This window comes from Urocitellus parryii, chromosome 2 (assembly GCF_045843805.1).
Source record: "Urocitellus parryii isolate mUroPar1 chromosome 2, mUroPar1.hap1, whole genome shotgun sequence".
Lineage (NCBI taxonomy): Eukaryota > Metazoa > Chordata > Mammalia > Rodentia > Sciuridae > Urocitellus > Urocitellus parryii.
Window position 1 is genome coordinate 225518576 of NC_135532.1, and position 24958 is coordinate 225543533.

The following is a 24958-nucleotide window of genomic DNA, read 5'->3' on the forward strand; positions in this document are numbered from 1 at the left end:
CACTCCCGCCTGTTTGGGCTCCTGACCTGCTGCAGCTGGTCACATAAACTGCTAGACTGAAAGGGAAGCAAGCTGGACTCCCCTCTGACCTTCTGACTTGGACTGCCGGGCGTGCAGTCCTCTCTGTGCCTGTTCCACTAGTGTTCTGCTAGGTGTGCCCTAGGCTGTGTGGAGGCGCTGGCTGGGACCTGGCAGTGTCGTGTGACCTGGCTGCCCCAGCTCTGGGCTGCCAGTGTAGAAACAGCGCTGGAAGCACCAGGTCGCTGTGCAGCCTCTGGACGGGCCAGTCCAGGCTGCTGGCCTGGTATGTAGGTCTTTCCAGGCAGATTGGCCCGTGGGCTGTCTGCCTGCCTGTCACCTGCCCTGAGTGGCACCCAGTGCCCTGCTGCAGCTGGCTCAGCTCCCACAGACTCCTCCTGCCTTTGCTCAGTGTACCCAAACCGAGTCCCTAAGACACTCTGACTGTACAATATTGAAGTTTAGTGAGTCCCCTCTTCCCCCTCCTCCCTGAAAATCGGGGCTCTTCACCTGGGGGTGCAGCCTCCCTCTCGCCCGCCGTCTTGATGCTGATCGGGACTCTGGTTCCTGGTGTAAGAGCATCTCGTTTCGTTTCCACATGTCTCTGAATTTTCTAGTTTTCCTTCTGATATTGACTCGACTCTGTTGGGACTGGAAAGGATACTTGTGTAACTCACTTTCCTTGAATCTTTAAGACTTGCTTCGTGGCCTAGTATGTGGTCTACCCTGGAGAATGATCTAGTTGCACTTGGGAATAGGGTCCGCTGCTCTGGGGTGGATGTTCTGTGTGTCTCACTGGGTCGAGTGGTCTGTGTATTCTTCGAATCCCCTGTTCTGTTCTTCTGCCTGATAGTTCTATGCATTTTTTAAATGGAGTATTGAAATTTTCTACCATTATTATGTTGTGTCTATTTTTCCCATCAGTTCTGTTAAAGTTTGCTTCAGATGTTTAGAAGCGCTAAGTGTTGATGTACAAATGTTTATAGTCATTTCTTCTTGGTGCACTGACCCTTTGCCATTGTTGATATCACCCTTTGTGGCTCTAAAGATGTGAAGTTTCTGCCTGACACTCGAAGGTGTGCTCCTGTTTGCTTCCAGTCCCATGGAGCGCGTCTCCTGCCCTCACATTCAGTCTGCGTGCGTCTCCATGTCCACAGTGGATCTCCACGGACGGTTTATAGTCGGAGTCTGTTGTCGTTGTCTTTTTAATCCATTTGGCCAATCTGTGTCTTTTGATGGGAGAATTTAATGCATTAAAATTTAAAATGACTCTGAACAGGAAATATTTAATGTTGCTATTCTGTGATTTTCTGTATGGATTGTAGTCTTCTTCTTCCGCCTTCATCTCTTACCATCTCCATGTTTGTTTGATTTGCTTGCAATGATCCTCTTTTCTTTTTGTGTATATTCTAGATATTTCTTTGTGGTTACCATTGTAATTACACAAAACATCTTAAAATTATAGTATTCTTTTTAAAACTTAATTCAATAACCTATAAATACTTTATTGCTTTATAACTGTATTTCCTCACACTTTGTTCTTGACGACACAGATCACATCTTTAAGTGTATACCCGTTATATCGACCTATGGCTATGTACGTTTTGTGATTTAGATTCTGTTAGCCAACATTCTCCAGGGAAGCGGCTGTTCACTGTTGCGTGTTTCAGTCGGAAGGACTCCCCCTAGCACTTCTTGTGAGACCTAGTACGCTTGTGTTCCTCTACAGATGTCTTGACTTCTCCGTTTTAAAGGATGGTCTGCAGATGAACTGTTCTTGGTTGACAGGTTTTTCCTTGGGACTGTATCGTGCTCTCCTTTCTGGCTCGCCCAGTTTCTTCTGAGGAATTCATGGCCGTTTTATGGACGCGCCCTTGCATGTGACCTGTGACCATCCACTTCTGCTTTTGAGTTCCAGGTCACTCTGTCTTGATTAGACAATTGGATGGAAATGTGCCTGGCCACTGTTCTCCTGCACTCAGCCTGGTTTCGCTTGAGCTTGAATCTGTGTGGTCCATCTTTATTCGAATTGGGGAAGCTTTTAGCCATTATTTCTTCAAATAAGCTCTCGGCTCCTTTCTCTCCCTCTTCTTGTTCTGGGGTTTATAGAATATGTGTATTGGTCGGCTTGGCAGTGTCTTGTGATTTTATAGACTTTCTTTACTGTTTCCCTTCTTTTTTCTTTTTCCTAACTATTTTATTTATATGTGGTGCTAAGGGTCGAACCCAGGGCCTTGCACGGCGAGGCCCTCACTCTTCTTTCTTTTTGTTTCTCTTGCTCAGTGATTTCAACTGACCTGTCTTCAAGTTCATTGCCCTTCCTTCTGCCTGGTGAAGTTTTCAGTTCAGTTACTGCATTTTTCAGTCCTTGAATCTGTGGTTCCTTTGCACAGGTCTTTGTTATTACTTTAAATTATTTGTCATGTAGCATTATTTTAAGGTCAGTTTATTTATAGAGATTTATGTTTGGTTCTTTGACTGTGCCATGTTTCTCTGTAGGCCTGATACTTTGTTTTCTTTGGGGGCTGGGATTGGAGCATTTAGGAAAAGACACCTTCTCCTGTTTTTGTTCGTGTTCGTGGAGGAGCAAGAGCTGTGCAGGCAGGCCTGACGCTTCATGGACAGCAAACAATGGCCTGTTGTCAGACATGCAGAGCCCTCTCCTGACCGTGAGAGGCCCATGAAGAGTGGCCAGGGGCCTCTGGTCGCCCCTGAGGCAGGTTCTTGGGTAGGGCAGGAAAATAAGCAAATGTAGCTGACCTGGAACTGCCGCCTTAGTCTCCAGGCCCCTCAGAAAATCCACGTACCAGCAGAGCCCAGAGCTTGGAACTGGATGGCCAGCACGTCCCTCCCCCTGCACTGCCTAGCACTGACTCAAGGGCTTGGCTGGGTGGGGGGACGTCCTCGTCTGGCAGAGGGAGGCGCACATGGGGCTGGACCCAGGGACCCGCCCTACAGCAGGCTCTTTTGGTGTGTCCGATGCTCTGACTGAGGAAGAGCCGAGGCCAACCCAGGGAAGAGGGAAGCCCATCCCTAGAGGGGACACAGGTGACCAGGAAGTGGCAGGTGTCTGCCTGGAGCTCACGGCCCCTGAGGTACTGTGGAGGACCAGGGGAGCAGGAGCAGGCAGCCGGCTTGTTTACCCCCACAAGGGCCCCGCTGTGTCCACTGCCTGTTGACCAAGGGATGTGGCAGGTCAGCGTGGGGAGGGGGCACAGCACTGCCCTGGAGGGCACCAGGGTGCCTGTCTGTCTGTCCAGCCGGCGGGCAGGCAGAGTGGCAGGAAGACAGCCCCAAGGCACGTGGGTCGGGGCCCCAGTGTGGATGGGTCTGGAGTCCACTCTGGTGGCCGCAGTTCCCTGTGCGCAATGTTGGGCTGTGGGAGTGGACAGGGACCCCCCAGGTGGGGACAGATGGCTTGCTGATGCGGGGCAGAGTCAGGCAGGGAGGACGGAGGGTGGGCCCAGCAGGGGCTGCAGCTGGGCAGACTGCCCGCTGGGCCCAGTGGCAGTGTCCTCTGTGTGCTGCGTCTCTTGGGCCAGGTGGGGCTCTGTGTGGGTCCAGGGCACAGATTGGTGGCAGTGCTCCCAGAAACACCCTCAGAGAGTGAGCCAAAAGGCCAGCACAGATGACCTGGCCCAGCACAGCAGAGGACGGCACGGGACTCCCGAGCCTGCCTTCCCCCGGTGGCGCACCAGGAGGGCTCCTCGTGACCCTGGGTCTGGGCGTGGGTGGGTGGGTTCTGGGCAGGCCCTTCCCGGGGCAGAGTGTGTGGAGCTCCTGATCCTCAGGCTGGACGGGTGTGGACGCCTGGTGGGCCCCCGGGGACATGCTCCAGCCGGTGAAGAGCTTTCTAGGACTCCCCCACGGCAGGCCCCTGGGCTCCGGGAGGCGGCGAGGGCTGTGCTCTGGGGGCTGGGGGCTGCCGGCAGAGTGGGCCGTGGGGCCCCCAGGTCCACACAGGGCTCGGCCGGCTCCAGGAGACCCTGGGCCCTTGAAAGTGCCTTCAGAGTCAGCGGCTCCCCACAGACAGCTTCTGCAGGACGGTTGGCAGGAGCCTGGGGCTGGGTTCTAGGAGGCTCCTGGTCTGCCCTGGGTCTTTAGTGTCCAGTCATCAGGACAGGGAACTTGTTTCCACCTCCTTTGGGGGTGGCAGGAGGGAGCTCAGGAGCTGGAGGACTGGCCACCCTCGAGTGTGCCGTCTGGGCTGGCACTGCTGCGCAGGGACGGGGGATCCGTGAATGAGACGGCCGTCCTGATGGTGTCCAGGCTCTGGCCGGGCAGGGGAGGGCCGCTCACACAGGGTAGGGGCAGTGAGAGCCGGCAGAGCCTCTCTGAGAGGCTCTGCAGGAGGCTCAAGGGGAGCAGCTGTGGCCACGCTGCCTGGGACGTGCTCCAGGCTGAGGAGCTGCGGGAGGCTGGCCTGGAGCCTGGGGGCGCAGGCCTGTGGGCCGGGGCACAGGTGGCCTTTCCTTGGGAGCCACCTGCATCTGCACAGGGCCCTGCAGCTGCTGGCTGGGCAGGCTGAGGACAGATCCCGGGTTCCTCCTAGAGCTGACCTGGCCCCGCAGTGGAGGTAGTCAGAGCTGGACCCTGAACCTGTTCTGAAAGCAGATCCCATGGACCTGCTGCCAATGGCCCTGACAGGGAGGAGGCAAGAGTGACCCAAGGGTGACCCTGGTGGCCTGAGAAGATGAGGTCAGAGCTGGGGCAGATTGGGTTTGAGGCCCAGCTGCTGCTCAACCTGGGCTACCCCTCTGCTCCCACCTCTGGACTCCCACCTTTCACTCCGTCCGTGGGCCAGCAGGGGACATCACCTGGGCAGGTGGGCTGTGCTGTGAGAGTGGGTCTGGAGCATGCTTGGGCCTGGACCTCACCACCCAGGTCCTCCAGTCCCACACCTGGCCAGGTGTCTTAGCACCAGCACTGCCCTATCCCTCGCTGTTTCCCTCTGACCCGGGCTGATGCGTCCCCTGAGTCCTGCACTGCCCATGGGACTCTGAAAGGCACATCTGGTCAGCCCTCTCCTGAGACACCTGTGTCCAAGAGCTGCTGCCTTAGGAGCACCCCTGCCCCCGCCCACACCTGCCCCTGCCCCCCACCTGGCCCTACCCCCACCTGCCCCTGCCCCCACCTGTTCCTGCCCCTGCCCCCACCTGCTCCTGCCTCCACCTGCCCCTCTCCCCACCCCCTCCCCCTCCCCCTCCCCCACCTGCTCGTACCCCCCACCTGACCCTGCCCCCACCTGCTCCTGCCTCCACCTGCCCCTCCCCCCACCCCCACCTCCCCGTCCCCCCACCTGCCCCTGCCCCCACCTGCCTACGACCCATCCCGGAGCCCGGGACCTGCCCGTGCTCAGTCCTGAAGCCCCAGGGAGCCTCCGTGGCCAGCCCCCTCCTCTGCCCCAGAGTGGGCTCCCCTGGCCCCCTTCCACCTGGGGCTGGGCTCTTCACTCCTCTGCGTTGGGTTGCTTGTCTCGAACCCGGCCTCGTCGGCCCACTTAGGTCCCTCTGTGGCCTCAGGTGGCCTGCCCACTGGCGCCTGGGCAGTCTGGGGCTGAGGGGTGTGCGGTGGCTCTGGGTTGCCACAGCCTGGGCAGGAGGGTCAGTGCCCCCACACCTCCCGGCCGTGCGCAGTGCTGTGTTCCCGCCCACGGGAAGGAGGGGCGGCTCCCGGGCCTGCAGTGACGTCGGAGCTGTTTTTTCTGGGGGCGTGGAGGGCGGGCTGGCCCCGCAGGCCTGAGGTTCCTGGGGCACCTTGTGCCAGGGCCTTGGAGCACCCCCGGCTGTCCTGGCTCAGGCGGCAGGAAGCTCCGTTCTGCGTGGCTGTCCAGCAGACCCTGCCTGTGAGGCTCCCCGAGGCAGCTGGACCTCGCCCTGCGGGGCGGTCACGGCGGGTGCCACTGAGCGCTGTCCTTCTCCCCACAGCTGGAACGTGGTGGGCACCCAGGGCTCCCTGCTCAGCATCTTCGTGGAGCCCGTCTACTTCTCCAGCATCATCCTGGGCAGCCTGTACCACGGCGACCACCTCTCCAGGGCCATGTACCAGCGCATCTCCAACATCGAGGACCTGCCGCCCCTCTACACCCTCAACAAGCCCCTGCTCAGCGGCAAGTACCCCGCGCGCTCACTGCCCCCGATGCCTCGGGTCCTCAGGCCTCGGCTGCCCGCCTGGCAGGAGAGGTGCCTGGCCTCTGCTCACCCTGTCCCTCTGCAAGGCGCGGGCTCTGGCTAGGCACAGACCCTGCGTTCCCAGAGGGGCCAGCAGCGGCCTCTGCTCTCCCACCACAGGCCTGTTCTGCCCCTGTGGCCGCTGGGTCAGTGTCGGCTGCCCCAGACTGAGCAGCTGGGGCAGCCATGGGTGTCCACCCTCGGGTGCCAGGCCCCTGCCACGTGGCGAGCATGGCAGGCGGGCATGACTGGCAGGCCTTCTCCGCAGTGGCTTCTCCTGTTCTCACGCCCTTTTTGCTGGTTTCTTCTCTTTTTTTAGAATGTCAGAGGCTGACAGTAAAGAGAACAGGAGCTTTTGAATTCAAGGGTCTTAACTTCTAAGCCCACCCTTATTTAAAAGGACACAATTAAGGTATTTTTACCCTTTTAAAAGTAACCCCTTACTTACTTTTTGATGCTCAGAACTAAAACCCTAACCCTAAACTAAAACAGCCTTCTGTGGTGTGCGTGTCTCTGCCGTGTTTGAGAGCTTGGCCGCTAGCACGCCTCTGTGGAGAGAGCAGGTGCGGCTCTTTCAGGGTGCCGGGTACGGGAGTACGAAGGTGTCTGGGCTCAGAGTTGAGAGCTCCCTAACCACAACCTTCTTCTTCAAGAAGACAGAACTGAGTGCTGGGACTGGCGGTGGCACCTGGAGCCTGGAGCGCCCCTGCAGCTTGGAGTGTCGTGCTGTGTGTTGGTGTGTGAATTCCTCATGATGCTAAAGATGGTGTCCACTTTTTGCCCTCTATGTGATGTTGCTATAACAAAATACTGGAGCCTGGAGACTTTATAAACAAAAGAGGTCAATAGCTCACAGTTTGGAGGCTAAAACGTAAGACTGGGCAGCCCCATGTTCAGCCTGAGGCAAGGGAATCTTATAAGACAAGAAGGAACCAAAGTGCGGGAGCCAAGTCTGTGCAGAAGAGATCTCATTGTGAGGGAGGAAGCAGAACTTGGGGTCACTCTACTAACAACTGGCTCTTGAGAAACTGACCAGGGTACAGCAAGAACTCATCAACCCCTTCTGAGGGCAGTACCCCCATGACCCAGCCACCCCCACAGCCACCTCCCCTGGTCCCCCGTGAAGGCACCCTGTGACCCAGCCACCTCCTGTGGGGGGGGGGGGTCCACTGGCATAGCCTTCCCGCCTGGCCTTCCCACCTGGCCTTCCCGCCTGGCCTCCATGTCTGTAGAGGGAGTGGCCATGCTGAGGGTCTGGCAGCCTCAGTGCCTTGGGGCCCAGGGCCAGGGCCAAGGCCCCTGGCCACCCCACGGGGGAGCTGAGCAGGGCGGCAGCACTGGCAGAGGTGGGGCCTTGCCCACAGTCGAGCACTCGGCAAAGACACGGAGGAACCAGGCCGCCAGCTGCATGCTCTCGGCACCGTGAGTGGACAGCAGCCCTCAGCAGACCTCTGAGGAACACCGCAGGGGACAACCTGTGAGGAACAGACCCAGAGCAGAAACCGCGCCGGGCGCCCTGGCCAGTGCCACGTCTGTAAGTGCAGGCCCGACACAAACCCGAGGTTCTGGGGAGGTCCACGCCCGGAGTCCTCGCACCCCATCAGAAGGCCAGAACCAGAGGAAGTGGCCCGACGTGTACCTCAACGACGTGCGCGTCCGACTTCGTGAGCCGTGTCGGTGCCTGGTGAGCGGGACGGGATCTGAGGAGTGTCCTGTGGCTTTCCTGCGGCCAGGTGGTGTCTAGTGTGGGGCAAGGGTGAGTCTGAGATGCTCAAGGACTCAGAAGACACCCAGCATCCGTGCAGATGCTCTGGCAGTACGGAGAGACTTCCACAGGAGGAGACGGAACGCAGATCCAGGGGTGGGGAGGGCGGCCGGCCACACCCAAGAGGAGCAGTCCTGGAGGAGCTCTGAAGAGGGTGCTCGCGGAGTGAAATGTCCCCATCCAGCAAAGGCCCGGGAAGCTGGCGGGACGAGAGTGCAGGCGAACAGCAAAAGAAAACCCAGGAGAGTGCAAACTCCAGGAAACCCACAAAGCTGTTCAGGAAGGAGCAGTCCAGACACGAAGCAGCAGAACCCAGGTGTGGCCCAGCAGCTGGCGACAGAGGTCAGAGACCACATCCCAGGCTCCTCAGGAGCTGTCGGAGAGCTGTCACCCAGACTCCTCCAGGGCCCCAGGCACTTCCTCTGCCACAGAGTTGGCTCTGCGTCCTTAAGATGCAAAGGCCAAAGCTTTGCCCCTGGAAAGGACAGGAAGCAGCACGTCCCTGGGTTTACTTAGAACACACGGAGGAAATGGTGGCGGGGCCCAGCCACTGCGAGGAGGTCACCCCCGTGGGGTGACCTGAGAGGAAACAACCAAGCTCTCAGTCCCAGAAATCGGGAAAAGAGTGAACAAGTTAACAGAAGATACGGGAAGAAGATGGGAATGGGAGAGCAGGAGGGGAGGGTGGAGGTATAGGAAACAGGGAGAGGATCCAGATCCACCAGTCACCAGAGGCACTGACGGGAGAGGGCCAAACAGGCTCCGGCTGCCAGCCGGCTGGTCGGCGTGACTCAGGGTCGGCGTGACTCACGGTGAGAGCGAGGGGACGGCGGCTTGCCTCCAGGTCGCGGAGCGGGTTTCTTTTTCTTTTCCAGTTCTTTCATTCGCAGTGACACACGCCGTTATTTTGCTTATTTCTGTGTGGTCTGAGGATGGAGCCCAGGGCCCCACTCGCGGCAGCAAGGGCTCTGCCCTGAGCCCCGGCCCGGCCCCGGGGAGCAGGGTCCAGCAGCACCGTGTGTCCGGCCCTGGGGCTCACAGACTTCAGACTCTGAGGACAGTCAGTGGCCGAGCGGGTTTCAGGGAAGGCCTTGGGCAGGTGTCGGCAGGTGAACTGTCCCCAGCACACGCAGACGGTCCCGCCAGCTGTCTAGGGACACGCCAGCCCCTCCAGGGACTCCCCAAGCTGTAGAAAGGGCCTGGCCTGGCCGTGATCCCAAAGCTGGACAGAGCACAAGCTGAAAGCCAGCCAGGGCACGGGCTTCCCCGCACATCGAGGTCAAGGCTCGGCTCCGGTGGACACTGCAGACCAAACCCTCAGGGGCCTGGGCAGCCGAGCACCTTTTCACTGCTGACCGCTCTTCTGCGGCCTCCTCGGTGATGGTTTGGACCTCCCGCACTGTCATCGGGCTCCTTGACCTCACCACCCGTCCGAGACCACTGGCCCGTTTTCTGGATACACGTCCTTGATCCCATAAATGGTTTGAAAGCACTTCCCAGCCAGGTGTGTCTCCAGCTCTCGTCACAGTGCTCACCCAGGCCCGGGGTGTGACTCAAGTCACGTCCACAGTCGCCAGAGTTCTCCCTGAGGGTCATGTCCGCCTGTGCGGCGGGTGCCGTAGACTGGGGGGTCCGAGTTGCCGCTTCTAACAGGACTGCGTTCCAGCAGAGCGGGTGGGTGAAAGTCCTCCCTCTCACTTTCCCTGAGTCCAGAGGGCTCTGTGCCTGTGGCCCTCCTCACGGTCCTCCCCACCAGGCTTGTCTGTCTCCTTGGACCCTCAGCTGAGGTGTGCAGCCCCTCGGGATGGCGGTGTGTGCACCTGTGAGTCCAGCTTCTCTGGGCTCCCCGGATCCGTGGCCTTCGGCTCCCAGGATCTGCACAAGGCGGCTGATCTGGTGGACTGCCGACTGTGTGGGTCTCTGAGGAGGACTGCGTGGTGACCGGAGTCTCCCAGTTGACCCAGGCCACCGTCACGCACCTGGCTTGCAGGGCAGGCTGCACACCCTTGGTCAGATTTGAATCCAGGTGGCTCACTTCCTGGCTGCGCTGAGGGCCACACAGCCGCTCAGATTTCCAGTTGCCTGTGGCCCATCCACCGCTGACCAGCTGCCATAAAGTGGTGTGCACAGGTGGCCCTGGGGCCCTGCCCTCCTCCTTTCCTGCTGTCCTGCTGTCCTGGATAGACCCAAAGCCTGTGTGGGGACATGCACTTGGACAGCATGGTCTCGCGAGTGGCCTTGGGAGGAGCCAGCCTGGACGGCTGCATGCTGTCAGCTTGGGCTCCTGCAGGGGTCCTCTTCTGTTCCTGGTTTGCCAGGGCGAGAAGCCGCGAACGGGAGCTGTGTGCGTTTCCCGGCTCTGAGACTGTCGTGTGGTCACTTCTCAGTTTTTTCCACCCGTGCTCCTGGGCAGCTGTCAGCAGCACCCTGCTCTGTACTCGCTGGATCCCACCTGCTGGACTCTGGGGCGTCTCTGCCCTGAGGTGCTCTGTCCCTGGGGACGCTGGACTGTGGCGACGTGGATGAGACATGTCCCCCAGCTTTTCTGGAAGTGTTGAGTAGCTGAGGGGAGCACCTCCCTGAGTGATGGTAGAATTCTCCAGTGAAGTCGTTGGGCCTGGGGTCTGCTTGTGAGAAAATTTAGCTATGAATTCAGTTTCTAAAATACAGGACTGTTTTTTGCTCACCCTTTTCTTCAGTTTGGAGACCCACAACTTCCTGAAAGTGGCCGTTCCCTCTGACTGTCACCTTCTTGGAGGGCAGTGCCTTGCTGTTGCTTAGAAGATGTGTGTGGCCCTCAGTGTGCTCAGTGTCTCCTGCTCCCAGGTCACTGTGGTGACCCCTCTCCCTGCCTGCCTGGCTGAAGGGCCACCAAGTCCTCTGTCACCTGAAGAACCAGCCCTGGTTTCGCTGCCTTCCGCCGGCCCTCGGGCGGCGGCTCCTGCTGTGTCCAGCTGCTGTCCTGTGCTCAGGGCACAGAAGACAAGGCGTCTAGGATGCCTGGGAGTGGTACTGGTCAGGGCTCTCTAGAGGGACAGAACCAACAGGAAGGATGATTACAGAGGGGGACTTATTAGGCTGGCTCACGTGACCAGAAGCTGGACAGTCCCGCGTGGCCATCTGCAGGCTGGAGAGCGGAGAGAACCAGTAGCTGCGCAGTCCGGGAGGCTGAAGCCCCAGAACAGGGGGCCACCGTGCTGCTGTCTGAGACCCAAGCCTCCTGGAGAATCCCGGCAGAGGCCCCTGTGGAAGAGAAGAAGGGAGAGTCGGTTCCTAGAGGGCAGCAGCAGCAGCAGCAGCAGCAGCAGGAATCGAGGACCCGTCAAGAAGGGGGCTGCCTGACTTCCACATTTCTCTCCATCCAGGCCGCCCTCCTATTGGGCGGTGCTGCCCACACGAGGGAGGGCCTCCACTTCAGTTGGCTGTCCCGCGTGCCCATCACTCCTGGACACGCCCTCACGGACACACCCAGAACCTCTCCATCCTCCTCTCAATCCAATCAGGTTGGCCCTTCAGATGGACCCTACTCTGCCCTTGCGCCCTCTCCTGGCTCTGAGTGCTGGGCGGGCTCCCCGAGCTCTCTGGGCTCTGACTACCCGTCCTCACCTCTCCTCTGTCCAGGGCTGGGGCTCCGCAGCTCTGCAGGTAGATGCAGGACCGAGGATCCCGTTCCCCAGGCAGTCTCCTCTCTCTGCAGGAACCTGTGTCCTGGCCTCCTGAGCTCTCTCTTCATTGCTAAAGCACCCGGTGTCTTAGTGATGGCCCTTTATTCTAAGCTGTTCCCTACTAAAAGCAAGTCCTGTCGGCATGTGGGTTAGGGCCTGGCCCCTGCCACCAGTGGCCATCCTGCCTCCTCTCTGAGGTCCGTGGACCGTAGGCCTCGTCGTGGTCACTGAGGTTGCTGGGACCCCATAGACCTCCAGGAGCCGAGTCCTATGAAGCACACCAGAGTCTTCATTGCAAGCTCGAGCCTGGACTCACAACCGTTCCTGATGCAGCCGTCCCAGGGAGTGAGTGCGGCCCTTAGTCACTGAGGATTTATAGGTTTTGGGGGGGGATACTTTATGTGTCACAGCATCACACAGCAAATCATGGCACACTGCAGGAAAGTCAAACCCAACTCTTACCTGGATCAGCACCTTCACTGGCGGGAACAAGTTGGGTGGCTGATGGGTTAGTTCACATGGTGGATACCTTTGAACTGACTGGTCTAGGCCGGAGGGGTTGCAAGAGTGTGCTAAACTGCAGGGTGGCCTGGTCACGTGGCCAATCACAAACCCCTGGGGGCCCTGGCATTTCAGGTGTCTCCCATGTCACCTGGTGGGTGGCTGCTGTGGCCTGGGGCCTTCTTTTGGTCTTTCCAGGAACTTGCCTTTGCTGAGTCAAGGACCTCTGGTGCGGACAAATGACCCGGCAGGTAGCTGTGTGCCTAGGAACGGGTTTTCCAAGGACAGGGCCACCCCCCTCCTGGGACAGGCCCTGCTCTGAGGTACAGGCTGGTCTTCAAAACGGAGTCCCCCGAGTTCCGCTGTTTGGCTCTCTCCTGCCCCTCACGGCTCTCAGCTGTCTCTCCCCATCTCTGCGGAGACTGATGAGTGCACTCCATTTGGTCCCTCTGACGCTCTTTGTTCTGTGGGTTTGCAGGTCTGTTGCGGTGCCTCGCTCCTCTGAGGCCGCACAGCCTCCTGCACGGTGACCCACACAGGCTCCTTCTCCGGCCTGCTGTGTGGTCCTGCACCGTCTTCTGAGTGTTAAAATCCCGCTCCAGGGCTGGGCCAGGCTCCGGGGTCCAGCACTGCCCAGCACCGTGGGGCCAGGGGCCCCTTCTCAGCCCCACTGAGAGATACATGAGTAAAGGCACCGTGTCCAGCTACTCCTGAGACGTGGATATCTGTTTAAAACCCCACAGACGATTTTTGTTTGGGTGGTCAGTTTTTAAGGGCACTCACTGACATGGGGACGCTCTCCTAGGCCTGTCCTGTAGCGGCCGTTTCCAGAGCCCACCTCCTCCACCTGGAGCTGGTCTCCCTGGCCGCCCTTTCCTCTGGCCTTCCTGTGCTGGGTTCTTCGGAGGGTGGTGACCCCCGCTGTGTCTGGAGGGTCTCACTCTGACATGTACTTGGCTGCGACTGTGGATGCCGCCTTTTAATCTTCTTTCGGGCCCTCACAAGATGCTGCTCCTATCGTCCTGTTTGTGTTGTTTTCTGGAAGGAATCTGCTCTCACCTGCTGGCGGCACACTGTGACCCAGCTCCTCAGGAGGCTGAGGCAGGAGGATCGCAGGTCCAGCCTGGGCAACTCAGCAGGACGCTGTCTCAAAATACAGACTACGGGGCTGGGGAGGCAGCTTACCGCGAGCACCTGGGTCCAGTGCCCGGTCCTGCAGAGAGAGAGGCCGGAGGGGAGGAGGCGGGGTCTCCTGGCCATGTCCACTCTGTGCTGTGCGGAGTGGTCTTCTGCGATGCTCTTTCTCATCTGTTTCATCTTGTGCTGCTGGGGATAGAGCCCGGGGCTGTCCTGCACCGAGCCACGTCCCCAGCCCTGTTTTCTTATTTTGAGGCAGGGCTGGCAAGTGGGAAGCCACTCGCTGAGAGCCGTGGCTCCTCTTCCACTGGGTGTCGTGCCTGGGGGCCGGTGGGGCCTGGCGCCTGGCCTCTGGACAGCCGGGGCACACAGGGTGGGCTCACGGAGGAGGACTCCGCCAGCTCTCTTGGCAGCACCCGAGTTAACCACGATGGCTCCTACCCCCGCAGGCTGCAAGGTTCCAGCCCTGTTGGCCCCCGTGGGCTGAGGCTCCGTGGCAGGCAGCTGTGGCCCGTGCCCTGTCGCCGACCAGTGTGCCCCCAGGGTGTGCTGCAGGTTCTTGGCCCGCTGCTGGCCTGGGCCCAGAGCGCGGTGGCAGTGGAGGTGTGGGTGCCTCTGCAGATGGCACTCTGCTGGCGCTGCCCTGTGACTGTGTGTGAGCAGCCAGCTGCCCCGGACGTCCCCTCCTGTCCCAGGACGTGCTCACAGGCTCATGTCGCTCTCTGTGACTGCTCCGTTCCAGGCATTAGCAACGCAGAGGCGCGGCAGCCAGGCAAGGCGCCCAACTTCAGCGTCAACTGGACGGTCGGTGACAGCGCCCTGGAGGTCATCAACGCCACCACGGGGAAGGACGAGCTGGGCCGCCCCTCGCGCCTGTGTAAGCACGCGTTGTACTCTCGCTGGATGCGTGTGCACGGCAAGGTACTGAGGTGCCCTCCCCGCACTGCGCGCTCGCCCCGGCCGTCTGGGTCCCCGTCCTCGTGGTTGTCCCCACACCCTTCCCGGGGGGACCGTCTGGGCCCTCTCTGTTCCTTCCCGTCGTGTTGAGCTTGGAAGTGGGTCCTCAGCTCCCAGGCCCAAAGCTGCTTCAGAGGCAGACCCCTCCTCACTGCCCCGGGCTGCCGTGGGAGGGCGTCGCTGGCTCGTCACCACTGTGACAAGACACCTGAGACAAATCTGCTTGAAGAAAAAGTTCATTTCGCCCCCAGGTCTCAGGGTCTGCTTCGGCCCGTGACAAGGCACATCATGGAGGGGAGCACAGGGCAGAACTGAGGTGCTCACCTCAGGGCAGCTGGGAGCAGGGACAGAGCAGAAGTGCCAGGTGCCCCCGTCCCCTCACACACCAAGTGCACACCCAGGGAACCCCCCTCCCAAAGTCCCTGCCTGTCCAGGCCGCTCCATCTCCCCCTGCGGCGGGGCTGTGGGAGACATCCCAGACCCAGACCCTCATGTCCTGCCTCAGGCTCCACCGCAGGGTCCCCGGGTCTCGACTGTCCCAGCCTTGCCACAGAGCCCAGGACTGAAGCTCCTTAGTGGTGAGCCGCAGCGTCGAGCAGGAAGCCACCTGTCCTCGTGCAGTGGTGGGCCAGGCGCAGGCAGACGTGCCTGTCCAGGGGGAGGAGGGCGGGCGGCACAGGGAGGCATCGGGCCAGGCAGGACCGACCCTGGCCAGGCCCACCCCGCGTCCTGTAGACGGGCCTGTGGTGACAGGCGAGCTCCCGGGGCCTGGGAGGCCTGCTCCAGCCTGGCCACGTGGCCTCTCCCGGGTGGCTCTGCTCTCTGCCTGCAGCTGGGCTTGGCAGACGCTGCCCATCCCTGGCCTCTCTGACGCCCAGGCCTCCCCTGCAGCCTCAGCTCAGCCTGACACGCCACACGCCGCCTGGCCGCCCGGCTGGCCTCCCACCTCTCGTGCGGCCCCTCCATGCCTGCAGAACCAGCGTCACCAGGGGACCCCAGGGTCTGGCAGGCGAGAGCACTCACTGGCTGCAGTGACCCGATGCAGTGTCCCTGAACTCAGGGACATTCATCACAGAAAAACGGCCGAGTGGCCTTGTGTGAGCAGGCACCTGGGGCTGTCCCCCGATCCTGGGGTCCCTGGGGTCCCTGGCACTGGTGAGGTACTTGGCTTCTTGTTAATGGCTGTAGTCTCTCTGGCAAAGGTACCGTCCCTGCCACCTTGAGACCTGCTCCTTTTGTGGCAAAGCTGCAAGTTTTAAGAATCTCTCTGCTCTGCTTTCGCTCCCAGTTCCCACTGTGAATCTGACCACAAGTGTCCAGCAGCCCCATCCCACGGCCTGGCGGCTGTGCTGCCTCGGATCCCTCCACCACATACGCTGGGTCCTCACCCAGAGCCTCGGAGCATGACTCGTAGCACGGTGGCCCTGGGTCCAGGCCCGCAGGGCCCCTCACCAGCAGCCCAGCCTGGCTCTCCAGTCCCCCAGCTGCCCTCAGGCTCTGCCCACCCTGTTCTGGGCGCCTCAGCCCCGCCTCGCAGCTCTCCCAGGTCCCTCCTGCTGGCCGTCACAAGGCAGCACGCCTAGGGCAGAGTGTGGCAGGGAGCTGTTCACCTCATGGCGACCAGGACGGGAGGGGCCGCAGGGAGGGCAGCGAGGAGCAGGTCCCGGGACCCAGCTTCCTCCCTCGAGCCCACCGCCCACAGCACCAGAGGCTGGGGACCAAGGCCTCACCACGTGGCCTTTGGGGCCATCTCAGATCCAAACTGTCCCGCGAGGAACTCATGTTGGTGCTCAGTGCTGACCACGGGAATGGAGGGCCAGCCGCCGCCCCCTGTCCTCTCGGCTGCGCCGCCTGGATTCTGCTGAGCCCTCCGCCCAGAGCCCCACAGCTCTCCTGTGAGCCACAGGGCCCGGTTCCCAGGATCAGCCCTGACGTGTGGCCAGTGACCCTTAGATTTTATTTCCATCAAGCCCGGAACAGAGATGGGGGCTCAGATAGAAATTGCCCTTTGGCACCCAGGACAGGCCTGTGCGCTGCAGCTCAGCCACCAGGGACCCCTGGCCCTGCAGGGCAGTGAGGTGTCCCTGTGGTCACCAACACCCAGCCCGGGAAATAGCTGGTCTGCCAGAAGCCTGGCCCCAGAACCCGGGGTGTGTAGTGGGCTCCCTGGTGGGACGCCGCAGAGCCCTGGCCTGTTTGCTGCAGGAGCTGTCCCCCTGGCTTCAGGGCTGTCCCCCCGGCCAGGGTGGTCCTGGTGCCTGGTGGTCAGAGCTCTGCGCGGGGTGGTGTGTCGGTCCCGCAGGGCGCCTCTCACGCTCCCTTTTCCTCCGCAGGTGCCTCCCCACTTGCTGCGGACCAAGATCCTCAAGCCCACCACCTACCACGAGTCCAAGCTGGCGGCTAAGGAGTACCAGGCCGCCAAGGCCCGTCTCTTCACCGCCTTCATCAAGGCAGGGCTGGGCGCCTGGGTGGAGAAGCCCACGGAGCAGGACCAGTTCTCCCTCACACCCTGACCCGTGGGCCCAGCTCAGGGTGCAGGGCTGTCGGCCCCACACCATCCCCAAACCTCACGTCTGGCCTGGGGCAGGCTCACACCCTGGCGAGGGCCAGGGACACTGTGTCCTGCACCATCTCCAAACCTCACCTCTGAACTTGGGCAGGCACACACCCTGGTGAGGCACGGGCCAGGGACACTGGCGTCACGCACCCAACCAGGGCAGGTGTGGGGCTGTGGGGTGCCGGGCATCTCACGTCTGCACTGGGACAGGTGCACTCATGTCCCCTCCTGAGTCATCCGGTGACTGCTTCCAACTCCAATCTACGTTAGAGATCGAGTTCTACTGAGTAGGGCTTCCTGAGTGTAGGAACGGAGACACGGCGCGTGTGAGATCCTCGAATAAATAATTTATTCAGAGCTAGGAATGTGGTCTATAAAACAAGAAGTGAACATGTCAGGTCACTTGGATGCCACCTGGTTCTAATTGCAAAACGTGGGGATGGAGGGGGGTGGGGCCTGGAGTGGATCCCCGAGGGGCGCGCAGGCCTCCCTGGTGGGGCCTCGGTGCCCAGTCCTGCAGAATGTGACCCCGGCTGCTCCTCCGCTGCCTCTGGAAGCTTCCGTACTCCTGGGTGGGGTCATGGGAGCCTTCCTCAGTTCACTCTGGATCATCAAGATGCAGCATGTCCAGCGTCCTTTGCTGGCTGGTCATGTGGGTCTTGGAGCCTTTGTGGACGGAGGGGACCTTGGGTGGCTGTGCCAGAGGGGCCTGGGCCCCAGGCTCCCGGCCAGGCCCTCGCAGGGAGGGAGCCGCGTGCCCAGGTGGACTTGGCCGCTGGCACTTCCGTCCCCCCTCCGGCCTCATCAGACACTCCTCCAGCTGACTGGCAGCCTGGGGCTGGTGGGCACCAGAGGCTGAGGTCCCCGGGGTGCTGCGCAGGGAGCCTCTGGGCAGGAGCAGCCAGGGCCCACCTGGACCTGCGCTCGGAGGCGGCACAGGTGCCTTGGAGCTCCAGGACTAGAGGGCAGGAGCCTGTCGGCTCCAGAGGGCTCCAGGGGGCCTTGGGGCCACGGCAGTGGCAGGCCCAGACCCGCAACCCCACGCCCAGGCATGAGGCCTGGGTGGCACCGGGCTGTCCACCTTGCTGTTGGTGCCCTGGGAGTAGGCAGCCAGAGAGCGGGGCGTGGCTGCAGTGACCAGGCTGAGAGCTGAGTGCGCTGCCTGGGCAGACGGCTCCGGTCCCCTGGGCTCGCCCCGCCTGGCGGGAGGGCACAGCCAGGGGCAGTGGGCACAGACAGGCCCACCCCAGCCCCCACTGCTGGTCTCAGACCCGCTGCCACGCTGGGCAGTGCTGGGCAGTGCTGGGTCCCCCTTGCCCCGGCCGTCCCCTCGTCTGCCAGAGGCATCGTGCTCGGGCGACTGGAGGTGAACTTGTCTTTGGTGGTGGGCTTCAGCCTTGGAGTCCAGCAGGAACACGTCCCACACGCAATAACACACCGTGGGGCTGGCTTCACGCTGCCCTCCGGGGGCAGTCCTGCCATGGTGGCCCTGGCCATCCAGCCCTTGATCTGGACCTGCAGGCTCACAGGATCTGACACAATCAGGGACTTGACTTTTTGAGGAAAAGATCTTTGAGTTCTGACATTTTGACAGTGGGGGGCGGGGTCTCTTCTGCTTGTGAGTGACCCCTGGAGTGCTGTGCCCCAGACACTGTCCCCCGGGTGCTCAGGGACGGCTCTGCCAGGCAGCTGGCTCAGCGGTGGGAGGGCGTGTGGGAGTCTCAGGTGGGCCACATGTTCTGTGTGGACAGCCGCAGTGGTGGGGCAGGGCTGGCCATTGGCCACCCCTGCCGAGGCCGCAGGCAGTAGTCTCCAGCCAGGGGTGCCAAAGAATCGCAGCTCGACTCAGGTCTCTACTTCCATCATCCTTTCCTGTCTCCTGACCACACAGTGGCTTCATCTCAGTGTGTGAGCGGCGGCCCCAGCCAGGTTCCCGGGGCGTCACAACTGCCAGAGGTCACTGCACCCGCGGGAGCAGCTCCGGGTGCGGGTGCTGGAGAGCGGCTGCCGGTGGGCTGTGCACGGGTGTGGGCAGTGTTCTCCACTCCTGAGCCACGCACCAGAAACGCCAGCAGGAGAAGCAAAGTGAGGTCACTCTCTGTCCCCAGGTCCAATCCCTCTGTATCAGTCCCAGAGTCCGCGTGGCCAGGGCAGAGGACCTGGGTTTGGGGTGCACCTGCGTCTCCCCTGGTGCCCAGGCCCGCGGAGGTGGAGGCTCTGCTCGAGGCTGGCGGGCTCCTTGGGCTGGCGCTCTGGGGTCCTGTGATGCCGGGAAGTGATGCGGTGGCCTCTGGCCTGCCAGGCGGCGGGTCTCGGTGGCGTGGGCCCGGCCTGCTGGACGTGGGGTGTGGTGGTGAGGTGACCCCTGGCCCCGCAGGCACCTGCTCGCTGCTTGCTGTTGGAGGTGGCTGAGGCTCGGACGCCGTGGGAGTGTGCTCCAGCAGGAGCTGTGGCCAGGGTGTGGCCCTCGTGTCCTCTGTGTGTGTCCTGTGTATGCCACACGTCCCCTGCATGAGCTTCCTCCGTCTGAGGCCGGCCGAGCTGAGCATGAGGCGCTGTCCCGCAGACAGAGGGTCTGAGACGTTCTCAATAAAACGAGCTGTTTCCACAGACGGTGTGCTGGACTGTGTGCCTCTCCGCCCTCCGGGCAGCAGGGCGGCGCCCACCCCACCCAGGGCCACCCAGCCCCAGGTGGTCTCGGCCTCCACTCCACATGCAAGGGGGCCCTCCTGGACCCCACAGGGAGGGCCGAAAACCTGGGGTGGGGTGATGGCAGTGTGGCCAGTGGACGGGGAGAGCCTTGGCCCTCGACAGGATGACCACAGGATCCCGGGGGCCCTCACTCCCGGACCACGAGGAAGCAGAGGTGGCCCAGGGCCCAACTGTGTCTCAGGCGGCAGTCTCCAGAGGACCTTGGTAATGACCTCAGGGGAAAATGGCTGCAAAGCCGCGTCCATAGAGAGCCCCTGGTCTCAACATGCACCCTGACCTCCCCTGGGAGCCTCCAGGGGGACGGAGTCTGGTGGTCTGGGGGCTGGCAGGGGTCTTCTGCTGGCTGACATTCCCGTGGCTAACGGGGAGGGCGTGGAGGAGGGTGGCACCCAGTGGCTGCAGCCCACAGCCGCCCGCTGTGCAGATGGGGACTGACGTGTGGGGAGACCCACGGCCCCCAGCTGTCCAGGGGAGGCCTGGGGGCCAGTGCAGCCCTGGGCCCTGGGCCCTCTAGCACGCCCTCTCCCAGGGTCAGCACTCACTGGGGGTGCGGCTCTGGGTCCCTTCTTCACACTCAGTCTCATGTTTTCTGGGAAGAACTGAAAACTGACCACTGCAAACATGAGCCTGGTGCCTGGTGCTGCTGGACGGCCTCCTGGCACACACCCTTCCTCTCCGGGCACCAGGGCCACTCGGCTCTGACACTTGACAGAGTTAATGAAGGAAGGGCTGGGCCCAGCCACGGGGCTCAGGGCAGACCCTCACCTTCCAGGCAGGAGGCCCGGGTCCATCCCCAGCGTCCCCAAAGGAGGCCCGGGTCCCATCCCCAGGTCCCCAGAGGGGTTCCCGGGTCCATCCCCAGTGTCCCCAAAGGAGGCCCGGGTCCATCCCCAGCGTCCCCAAAGGAGGCCCGGGTCCCATTCCCAGGTCCCCAGAGGGGTTCCCGGGTCCATCCCCAGCGTCCCCAGAGGGGTTCCCGCTCCCCTCCCCAGCGTCCCCAGAGGAGTTCCCGGTCCCCTCCCCAGCGTCCCCAGAGGGGTTCCCGGTCCCCTCCCCAGCGTCCCCAGAGGGGTTCCCGGTCCCCTCCCCAGCTTCCCCAGAGGGGTTCCCGGGTCCCCTCCCCAGTGTCCCCAGAGGGGTTCCCGCTCCCCTCCCCAGCGTCCCCAGAGGGGTTCCCGCTCCCCTCCCCGGCGTCCCCAGAGGGGTTCCCGGGTCCCCTCCCCAGCGTCCCCAGAGGGGTTCCCGCTCCCCTCCCCGGCGTCCCCAGAGGGGTTCCCGCTCCCCTCCCCGGCGTCCCCAGAGGGGTTCCCGGTCCCCTCCCCAGCGTCCCCAGAGGGGTTCCCGGGTCCCATCCCAGAGGGGTTCCCGGGTCCCCTCCCCAGCGTCCCCAGAGGGGTTCCCGGTCCCCTCCCCAGCGTCCCCAGAGGGGTTCCCAGTCCCCTCCCCAGCGTCCCCAGAGGAGAGAGAAGGGCCAAGCAAGAGAAGGAGAGAGCAGGTGTGTTGGCGCACACTGCAGTCCCACCTCCTCGGGGGGCTGAGGCAGGAGGATAGAGAGTTGGAGGCCAGCCTCAGCAACTTAGTGAGGCCCTACCTCCAACAATAAAAAGGCCTGAGGGTGTGCTGCGGTGGTAGAGTGCCAGCACCCCACACACACAAAAGATGAGGGTATTTTAAGGATTTTTAACTTAGTGTCTAGCACCTGGGAGCAGTGAACACCTGGACAAGTCTTTGGTCACTGTCGTCACTGAGCACGTCACCTAGACACTGGCCTGCATCTTCCATCAAGTGGTTACAAAGCAAGAGAGACTCGCTTTGTGAAGTGGGCGGTTGGTCGCACTAGGGCTACGGGTTCAAGATCCTGACTTCATCGCCTCTCGACCTACCTCCCAAGACGTGTTCTGTGATTCACTCCTCGGTGCCTTTCTTTAATATCCCTGGAAGAGCACGCCGACACTTGGGTTTCCATCGAAAAAGTAGGTCAGACGGTTTCTGGCAGAAAATGTCTAATTCGGTTCATCAGTTTGACAAGAAGGATCAGGTCACATGGAACACATTTGCCATAAATAGAATGAACTAAATCTGCAACTTCACGGTTCCAATGAAAGAGCATTTACCACACGATGTGATGAAAGCATTTTGTCAAAAATGGCCCCACAGCTGGGCACGGTGGCCAAACCGCTGGCTCGGCATGGGTGCCCGCAGCAGCTCGGGGGCTGAGGCAGGAGGGTCGCGAGGTTAGAGCCAGTCTCAGCCACCGCAAGGTGCTGAACAACTTGGAGAGACCCTGTCTCTAAATAAAACACAACACAGGCTGGGGGTGGCTCAGGGTCGGGTGCCCCTGAGTTCAATCCTGGGTCCACTCCCCAAAAAGTGGCCAAAAAGCCAATTCAATGTCTCCGTGTTCCTGGGTCCCTGGACTGTGTCAGGACTGACCAGTGAGAAGGCCCTCCACCTGGCAGCGGGTCCCCCTGGGCGGCTGGGGAGGGGAGCCGGTCCTCCCACAGGCCACCGGGCTCTGGAGCCTGCTTGCGAGCCCTTGGAAAGGCCTACACCGCGTGAGGGCCACTTCATTTCTGAGCACTCAGGCTGGGGGCTGCTGTTGGAGGTTCAGAAGCGGTCCAGGGACATGCCACCATGCACCTCCTCTGTGCCCTTCCAGCCACACGCCCTCCAAAGGGGCCTGAGAACAGCCCGGCCTCTCGTGCACAGGGACCCCGAGGTGAGCTTCAGCACAACAGCTTCCCTGTGTGACAGTGACTGTCTGTCTGCAGTTACCCCTGCAGGTCCGGAGCCGCTGGGGCACCTACGGATGGCTCCACCCAGGGGCCCCTAGTGCCAGGCTCCCGGGGTAAACGCGTTTACACAGCCAGGGGCCCCAGAAGAGCCCAGGGTCAGAGAAGACCACTTCCGCAGGAGGCAGGAGGCAGAAGTGGAGGTGGAGAGGCCTGCGAATTCACTTGCTGGCTCTCAGGTGGCTCCCCACGCGGACTGCCTGCCACTCACTGCTGAAGCTCCAGATCCTCAGGTCCTCGGGGACCTGCAGCAGCTGAGGGCCCCGGGCGATGGAAATGGGGAAGGGGCACAGGGGTGGGTGCCAGGGACAGGGAGGGCATGCTGGGTGAGGAAAGGGTGAAGGGGAGGCAGGGGAAGGGTGCAGGGGTGCTGGGCAGGAGGAGGGAGGAGACGAGGTTGAAGGGGCTCAAGGTGGCCACTGGGAGAAACCAGAGGCTTTGTTTACACGTCAATATTCACATTTGACCAGAATCATCTTCCCCTTAGGGAGAGTCGCTGATAGACCCGCAGGTGAGGAGCACCAAAGCCTGGTCTCCCCTGTGCGCTCCCCTCTCCGCGCCTGGGCCTCGTGGTTCAGGGGGCGCTTTCCTCCGCGTCCATCTGCAGACAGAGGTCACCCCAAGCCAGAGCCCAGGGGCATGCTCAGCCGACCCCCGCGGTGCCCAGGGCCAGCAGGGCTGCTGCTGTCCGCCAGCTGCCGGGCCCTTTCTGGGGCTGGTGGGCCAGGGCAACCATGCTGCCGTGCCCTGCAGCCGTCCGCCTGTCCCCTGGCCCCAGACTTGAAGAATGCGTTTCCTCTGATGCTGGCCCAGCGTCCGTCACCTGGAGAAGGAGAAGGAGCTCGGAGTTCATGAGCAACGTCAGAGGAGGGCGACCTCGAACCTCTGCCTTTGCCCAAACCTGCTGGCTTGGCATGGGTGCCCGCGCGTCCCGGGTGCTGGGAACTCCGTCCGGGCAGCGTGCGCCATGATTTACCGCACAGGATCACTTATGCTGGTCAGTACGCGACCCTGGGCAGGAACATTTCCAAAACCACGCCATTCGCGGGGTGCTCAGGTACCGTGAGCAGGAAGGCGGGTCCATCGCCTGCCAGACCCGGCACCAGCCCGCCAGCCCGTGTCCACTGCGGGCCTGCTGCAGGCTCAGGGCTGTGCTCTCGGCCCCCACCTCCTTCCGCCTGGGGCTCCATCCCAGGGCACTACCTGGTGGCGGTGCAGAGCTGACCTCTGGTGCCTGGGGACGGGGAGGCCCAGCCCCAGGGCTGCAAGGACGCAGCCTGAGTCAGGACGCAGTGTGGTGGCTGGGGCGCTGGCCCTCGTGACACCCTTCCAACCATGGAGCTGCGGGGAACACGTGTGTGGGGGCCGGGGACCTGTCGAAGGCCCTCCAGGTGGACCCGACTCCCTCCGGGTGCTGGATGGGGAGGCGCAGCCTGCACTGCCAGAGGGACTCCGCGGCAGCTGGGCGGGACCGAGTCCCAGGAACCTCTGGACGGCCTCCAGCAGAGGCCCCCACCCCCAGCCCTCTGAGAGGCTGCAGGGCTCCAGGGCTGGGACAGTTGGGTGGGAGGGCGGGTCTGTCTAAAGGGACCCTGCCCTGGGTCCACCTCTCACAGGGAAGGACAGGGTGGCAGGTCCTGTCGGGGGCCAAGGGACACGGGCAGATCCTGCTCCCACGTGCCTCTGGGCCTCTGTTGCTCTTCAAGCCGGGTCTCTGGGGTCTCGGGTCAAGGGTGGGGTTGGACGGGCCAGGAAGCTCAGGGGACTCTCTGTGCAGTCTGGACAGGTGGCCGCGTCCCTGAGCAGGGAGAAGGAGAGCCGCCTGCCCCCAGGGACGGCCGTCAGGGGCTGCAGGGAGACCTCGGCACAGAGGAGGGCAGCCCACAGCGCCCAGTGTGGCACACGGGGCCTGCACAGACGCTCTTCGCAGCGTCCAGCATGGGTGCCCACAGCCAGAGCACCCAGATGGCCAGCGCTGGGTGCTGGGGAGCCAGGCAGGAAGTGGGTCCAGCACTCAGGGCCGGAGGAAGCAGCCCCTGAGAAGCCCGTCACTGTCACTGTGGTGCTGCTGAGGGCCAGCTGTGGGGACGCCCGGCGGGAGGTGACGAGGAGCGGGAGTGGCAGCCGTGGCTCCCCCAGTGCGGACCCCCGCCTGGAGCACCCGTGGGAGGGGGTGGGTGCACCTCCGCCCGGCCTGCAGAGGACCACCTGCAGACGGAGTCCACTTCCTCTGTCACCTGGGAGGCGGCGAGGTAGTGTCAACGCTTCAGGCGCCTGTCACCGACCTCCTCACCGTGACGGTGACGCAGTGCACGCCCTGTCGCGGTTGCGTCTGTCTCCCACGTTATTGCCCTGTCTGGTCGACTCTGGGGACACGTGGAGGCAGGAGCGTCTTCCTTGGTTGTACACCAGGTGACAGTGACTCACTAGGCCGAGTGCCAGCCCACGTGGGGCTTTGCCTCTGTTGCTTTGTGACTTCCGTCCTCTCGCCGGCAGGCGTGCGGGCACCTGTGGCCCAGGACCCCAGAGAGCCCAGAGCGCTGGGCACCGCCACGTCACGTGGCCCTCACCCTTGCCGTGTCCGCGGGCGTCAGACACCACGCTCTGCCCTCCTACGTTCGCCAAGCTTGCCCACCACTCGCTGGCACCTGAGGCCGTGGTCCCCACAGCAGGCCTCCGCAGAG

The 24958-nt window shown here is 62.2% G+C and overlaps 1 protein-coding gene across 10 annotated transcripts in view; it reads left to right on the top strand.

The window, feature by feature from the left end:
- Positions 1–17127, top strand: part of Adarb1 (adenosine deaminase RNA specific B1) — a 111191-nt gene extending 94064 nt beyond the window's left edge. For 7 of the 10 annotated variants that reach the window (XM_026380216.2, XM_077795429.1, XM_077795430.1 and 4 more), the window contains 3 exons: positions 5946–6127; positions 13999–14177; positions 16547–17127. In XM_026380216.2, the coding sequence (XP_026236001.1) occupies positions 5946–6127; positions 13999–14177; positions 16547–16726 (541 nt within the window). In that variant the 3' untranslated portion in view covers positions 16727–17127. Of the gene's footprint in view, positions 1–5945; positions 6128–6507; positions 6601–6841; positions 6921–13998; positions 14178–16546 lie in introns of those variants that run through there. The other 3 variants (XM_077795432.1, XM_077795434.1, XM_077795435.1) reach the window with 3 other exon arrangements.
- The last annotated feature ends 7831 nt before the right edge of the window (positions 17128–24958 follow it).